This window comes from Drosophila teissieri, chromosome 2R (assembly GCF_016746235.2).
Source record: "Drosophila teissieri strain GT53w chromosome 2R, Prin_Dtei_1.1, whole genome shotgun sequence".
In the NCBI taxonomy this organism is placed as follows: Eukaryota; Metazoa; Arthropoda; class Insecta; order Diptera; family Drosophilidae; genus Drosophila; species Drosophila teissieri.
The window spans coordinates 4235798-4242924 of record NC_053030.1 but is presented as its reverse complement, the minus strand read 5'-3'; the positions used below and the strand labels follow the sequence as shown (position 1 = coordinate 4242924).

Here is a 7127-nt window from a genome sequence, read left to right as displayed (position 1 = left end):
GGAGGCTCCGTCTGTTCCTCAATCATGTTTTAGACTTGAGCCTCTGCACTCAGAGAAAATTATTAAGGCCTACGCCATGCAAGAAAAATATACCAAAAACTGGTATCTATGTCAGTTAAATCCACTCAACTTAAGCGCTTCCATCATCTTGAGAGCTAGCAATTGAAATAAACAGGAAAAGTAAACACTGAATTCATTTTCTTGCCGTGTATCTAAACAGTTGGCTTAAATGAAATGCACTGCATAGCACGGCGTACAGTGGTCGTCCATTTCATGGACCATTTAATAAGCAAAACATTTGCTAATTAGCCACAGAGTGGCCGCCATCAGCAATTGAAGCGCTGATGCGTGACTTAACCAGTGAGCTCCTCTCAGGGCCATTATGCGAATCCTATGCAAATAACCAGGAACTCAAGAGCTTGGCGGTGGATGGGGAAATCTGGGGCTGGGATGGGGTAACAATGGATGGGAAACTTGTAACTGGGCCAGGATTTCTTGCTACAAATGCGCTCAGCATCAACATTCAACAACAAACTGAACTCGAGTCGACTCGCACTTCTATGGCCTACTTCATTAATATTTATACAAGGCGGGAGAAGTTCCGAGCACCCGGCCAAATGGATTTTGCCTTTGAATCCGTATTGTTCGAAATGAGGCGGGGGATTTGGGGATGTATGCTGTGAACTTTCGGATTCGTTTCCACCGTAATTGAACTACAAATGCGCCGAGTCGCACATTTATTTGCTTGTTTACTCGGTTATTATACGACTGAGCTCACAAAAAACAGGCAGGCAAATTAAATGCTAAATTGTAAATCAAACAAATAAATCAACTGCAGCTAGGCCAGTATTAATGTTGCATTTGAATGTGGAAACTGATGTTTATTCTCCTTCATCTATTTGCAGAGTCGTTTAAACTCTGCGGCCAAATGATACTGTGTACTTCAAATTTTCCATTTTGGGTAAGTTGACAGTAAGCCACCAAGAAATATGAAATGCAGAGTATCGCTTTTTGTGCTGATAAATCCGCAAAGGACATTGAGACAGCCGTTCCACTCGGCTGCACTTGTCTCCGAGTTAAATTTATGTTTTGCCAGTGGAAATGAAAGTGCAATTAAGGCCTGCTTTTAAGAAACATTTCCTTTTTTGCCTGCCATCTTTAGCTTGTAGTTTGAAACTGCAGTTGGAATGTCTAGAATCAACAAACGTGCGAATCAGCCGGGCAGAAAATTAATTTGACAACGTGAGAGGTGACGTCGGTAAGTCAGTTTGGCAGGATCAATTAAATTAAGAATTCCTAGTCCTGCTTTTCAGTGGTTTCCCATTCCTTTTGTACTAATATGGCTTCTCCCCTTACGAATTTAGGGCCAAGAGGTGAGATTGCACCTCGTACAGGTGCTACCTCTGTGCATGTCCTGGCTGGAAGGAAGGACTTTCCATCAGATGGCACTTCCTTTGAGCTCCCGCCAGCTGTGCTGCTCCGCCAAAAATGAAGTTAAAGCCCTTTTTATGGGGCCAACGTGCTGTTGGTTTTGTGCATGTTGTTCGCGTGGCCGTGTTATCCTTTGGATGTTTGCCTCCGGTTGCTGATGCAGCTATCCTTTCGCCGATCCTCCGGTTGTTTTATTTGCCGCACATCTTTGTTGAGTGAGTGCAAGAGTGTGGCTAACGGGAACGATGTCCGCGCCAGGAATTTAATTTGGCTGCAAATGGCTGGCAGGAAACATTGTTGGCCCGGGAAATTTGTTTACGTTTTGAGCAGTTGTTAAATTAATTTGTCAGTTGGCAGCAGTTCTTAAAGGCACACACTCGGCTGAAGAAATATTTACTTTTGACTACAGGCTGACCAGCTTTAAATTAAGAGCGGTGTGCACTGTAAAATATGTGAACAATAGTTCGAGAGCCTGCATATGCCACATGGAATCCTTTATTCTAATCCGCATGGGCGGCTTGACTTTTCTCTAAATTTGCATGGCTATTTGCTCAAGGATGTCCTTTGGCATCTTCGTGCTTGTGTGACCGTAAAAAGTACATTCACATCTGCATATATGCATGAGAAATTTGCCAAAACTTTGCAAGTAACCATGGTAAATGTACGAATGATAGTAACGAAACAAGTCAAATAAGAGATCATCCGATTACATGGAAAAGGGGAGCACAGGGGCAGTTTGCCTTAATTGTATTAGAAAACGCACTGAAATTCTGTATGCAAATAGCAATATTTTACCAGTTTGAACGGAAAGTAAGCCTCTGGTCAGTCAGTCTGGTTCGTTGTGATCCCTTGAGTTGCACATATCCTTAGCAGGAAAAAGTGGTCATGCATATTGCATAATAAACAAGCCAGCGCACATGCATTTATTTATTTCAATGGACAAACAAAGCCAGATTTTTCACAAAACCAAAAACCAAAAACATAATACAGCAAATGCTAAATAAGCCGAAATGACGGACGAACTGGCTCAAGTAACATTGGCCAAATACATTGGCTACCAACTGCAGCACTGCTCAAAAACAGCATATGCTCAGATTTCGTGTAACTTGGTTTTTGCTATTTGCATACAAGGCATTCGACTTTTGTTCTAGATGACAAATAAAATAAACGATATACACATGTTCGGCCATCTGTGGGTTGGATTGGCCAGGTCCATCCGACACATACAGACTTAGATACTGGGATACTGAGATACAGAGTTCTACGAGACTGCGACACGACCAATTAGTGTTGGACCGTCCACGGACCGCCTGCTGCTGCCCGGCATCCAGGGATCCTCTTCCTGGAACACAGCTCCAGGCAAATTAAAGACTTAAAGCCCTTGCAAATCCCCCTCTGTACGGAGGCCGTCTGTAATTCAAAGCAGGCATTGAATTCAACACCTTTTATGAAGAGCCCAGCGCATGCACAAGCATACAAAATTCAAAGGACGAGACGGAGTTCTGCCATTGTGGCAGTGTGCTTGTTATTTGATGACTATTTTAAGGACACTTTGCCGGCGTCGTTTTGAGCAAGTGCCTGTGCTCAAAGTGCAAAAAAGACCTCACAGATATGCTGGCACATAGAGAATAAGATGGTAAGCGTGGTGTAGTAAGCCAAGTACGAAAATTGATGAAATACTGAGGATTATAAAAAAAGGAGGGAACGCTGAAAGCATCATTAACTACGGAACTAGGGAACACATCCGAATTTAAAATAGAACAAATACCTAAAAATAGAACTCGGTAGTCGAAATATAATCAGAGTTAAACATAGAATATTGGGTGTATACTTTGATTATGTTCAAAGGAGTTCATTTAAATTGTATATTATGCTGTTTTGTGAATTCAAAACCACTAAACTCACCTTTTTTCATTCGTCTGGAACCCCGAATCATAAGCAAGAATCAGATTAATTCGCCAACTCGGCTTCAATCATCGTCCTTGTGCAGAGTAAGGCAAATAAAATTTGCCAGCAGAAAACTCGAATGACAGCGGCAGACTTCAAAGTAAATGAAAATCGTAAGAAAACCGGATGGGGAACTTCACAAAATGTGAATACGAGCGGGGTGGGGAGGCTAACAAGTAAACAACCATTATGCACTCCACATAAACGTTGGGTTCTGTGAAAAGTGGAAAGTACGATGCTATCGAGAGGGTAAATGGCAGTTGGGCAGCATAAACACATTTTACGGGCCCACTCCCCACCATTCACCCATCACCCATCCCCCCAACACAGCGAGAAAAATAAACAATTTCATAAGATATGCGGAAAATGGAAGAGCAGCGCTGGAAAATATCTGAATATATATCTGAGGGAACGGGCCAAAGGGAAAAGGACAACCGCAGGAAAAAGCGGAAAATGCAAAACAAACACAAAATTCTCAGATGGCACCAAAAAGGAAAAGAAGGCGACCCAGGCGACGAGACACTTTGCCGCCAAAGCAAATAAACCCCTGAAAGTGGGCGGGGAAACAAGAGGTGGACTTCGGGAAGAGTCCTGGTCACCAAGGATATCGTAGTGTAGCCAGAACTAAACGAAGTATATTATTTTCAAATATATTAAAGGCAAGAACCAAATTACAAGCAGTACTTAGAGATGTTCAACCGGGATCAACTGGTTTATTTTATAAAAACAATTAATTTAAATAATACCTGATAAAAATGTAAGTTTGTGAGTGCTGAACTTATTTTTAACAATTTTCGCCAAATAAGAATTTCAGTTTGTTAAAGGCAAGTGCTTATGCACAATAATTTATGCAAGGAAAAACGCCGAATATAACTAGAAATTGCCCATCGGTTCATCTCCGCCAAGAAAAGTGAGAAAAGGAAGAGGGCGGAGGGGAGGAAAGAAAAGGAATGGAAAGGAAAATGGGGGAAAAGGCGGAAAGAACAGGAAGGGACAGGAAACCAGGGGCGACAAGCAGAAATGGCGACATCGTTGGCCACTCAGCAGCGTTTGGTACTTGAAGCAAATGACAGTGTGGCCGGCAAGGACATCGTAAGGACAATGCTAAGGAGCACAACGAGGGCAAAAAAACTCTGAAATAAGCGAGGGCAAACACACATAAATATTTCAATTTTTATTCGCAAATTTCACTTATGCATACATGTTTGACGTTTATGTGCGTAAAGTAAATATGAAATATTGAGCGGGCATAAAATTAAATCCACACTCAAACATACAAAGAGGAAAGATGTCAGAGTGGACCAGTTGGCATAACAAACTGCTGATAAAGAGAAAAGCCCGCTCGCGAACGGGAAAACATAAAGAAAACTGGGAATGGGGAAAACATCTGCGGGCCGAACGGTCGTAAACAAATGGAAACTCTGTGCCAGCGATGGCTCCAAAATTGTGGAAATAAATGCTCTGTTTTCGGGTTTCTTCACATCAATTTGGTGCCAATCTCACATAAATGTGCTCCTGTGAACTCAGAGGCCCAAAATGTATTTTTGCGTATGTGAAAAGAGAGGGCTTTGACTTATGTATGCATGCCCCCATTCTTTTCTACCATCTTCCATCGGCCATATTTTGACTTGGTCATGTGAAATTTCCTTGAAATTTGTATAGATATTAATTTAAAATCTTTGGAAATATATTTAAAACATATATTTGTATAAAATAGGCTAAGGGCCTAAACTTCTTAATAGAATTAACAAGAGATTAAGTGCACATAGTCACTAATGCGTTGTCAACAATTGTCGTCATGTGATTCATGCCACGCCCCCTCTTTGCGGCCAAGCCCACCAATAAGCCATGCATTGGCAGTGCAACTCCCCTGTCAATCAAGTGACAGCCACCCAGCCATTTAGAATTTCTTTCCTTTTGTTATTCAGCTTCTGATGGGAGGAGCCCCACGGTAAAAACTGCTTATCAATGAAGGAGCCACATACGTACGGAAATGCTCCCCTACAAATTCTGCCTTTTCGTACATATAGATATGTAAACTTGTAAGGGAAAATCCATAGAGAGATTGGCAGTGAGACATTTGCATGTGTATTTGCTTGTTGGCTGGTTGGCTGGTTGGGGTTTTGTTGTAACGTTGACATTTACGCAACATGTCCCTGTTGCATGTTTGCAATTTGCATTTGCAAATAGTTGCCAAAACGAACATCAAATGCGGCTTGACAGAGAGGCAGGATTGCAGGGGAGGGGCAAGTTTAACACTCTGAAAAACTTGCTAATGCAGCCAGATAAATATAAATATTTATGTAAGAAATGTTGAACTCCAATACGTTTAAATTTTTACACATGGACCCAAAAACTACCCAAAAAGCGAATATACATATATATTTTTTTTAATTTCAAGAAGTGCGAAGAAGTGTTGGTATGACTCTTGTTACGACTGCTTTAAAATTTAAGAAAAAAAGTTAAGACCATTTTTTTGACGCTATCTTTTCCGACTGTACTGCCATTATACTGACTTTTCCGAACGAAAGTTTGTAAATATGCATGCAAATTTCGCCCGTTCTCGCTTTTTTGCTGCATGTTTTGGCTGCCTGCAGTAAGCATTCGAGTGGGTGGCGTGGGAGGTGATTTTGGCCGCAGTTTTAGTTACAGTTTTCGGTTTCGGTTTCATGTTTGCCATGTTGCGGCAGCTCGTGTTGCCTGGTTTTGTTGTTTGCCTCTTGGCATGCATTTTGATAGTTTCAGCTGGCGTTTTCCCCGACCCCGACCCCGAACCCGACCACGACCCCGTACCCGTACTTTGCATTTTCATAAATGCAGATACAATATGCGAGTGTGGCTCTTTGTATCTCAGCTGGTGTGCGGATGTGTGGATGTGCTGCGGATTGGAATATTGGCCATATTGATAACCACACAACGTCGGCAGCTAACTGGTGTAAGGTTGGGGATAACATCAATATTCTATTCTGGCCAGGAGCCTTATTCATTTGAATCCCATCTCGAGCGTTAATTTGCATTCTCGAAATGCCACAAGGCTCCACAGTAGAGTCACTGTTCTACTCCTTTTTTGAGGTATTAGCATATTGAAATTTGATCTGTGTGTGTTAGTTTGTTTGCTCGTCAATTATAGCGTACTTTCCCAGGCCTATTTTCCATTTTTCAGCTGGGATTGCAGGATGATTTGGCTCTGAATACCATTAGAAGTTCGCTATGGCTATGATTCGAAAATGGGGCTAGAAGCAAATGTAGATGATAGCAATTTGCTGTGCATGGTTTGTGCTCACCTTCCTAAGAAGTGAGCTTTTGTCGGGGTCGAAACAGAAGGCAGCAATATAAAACCTATTAATATACTATTTTGAAGCAATTACACCGAATTGCGTTTCCACTTAGGCAAATATTGTTGCTCAGACAGGATTAATAGAAGCTGTTCTTGAACAGTTTTTCAACAACTTTCGAGGCTGAAAGCACTTTACCTAACTGGACTTATTCAAAAGTGCTGACGCACAAGACCGAAATCATCGCAAACTTTGCTAAAAATAAACTGAAGCTTTTCATTGCTGGGATAAGTGTTCTCGGAAAATCTTCAACTAGAAAGAGCAATTAAAAAACTGTTGGCTTCATTCTGGCAAATCACTTAAAATTATTAACAAACTTCGGCTCCGGAAGCCTGGCCTAAAAGCTGGCCAAATAAAGTTGCCATTTTTAATCTGATGCCATGACTAAACAGAAAGGAAACTTCGAGGAAATTC

The 7127-nt window shown here is 41.6% G+C and overlaps 1 protein-coding gene across 1 annotated transcript; it reads right to left on the bottom strand.

Moving 5' to 3' along the window:
- Window positions 1–5884: 5884 nt before the first annotated feature.
- LOC122614401 lies at window positions 5885–6395 on the bottom strand. Its single transcript, XM_043788970.1, is given in 3 exon segments — window positions 5885–6253; window positions 6256–6315; window positions 6318–6395. Coding segments are annotated over 3 exon segments (507 nt in total).
- Window positions 6396–7127: the final 732 nt, after the last annotated feature.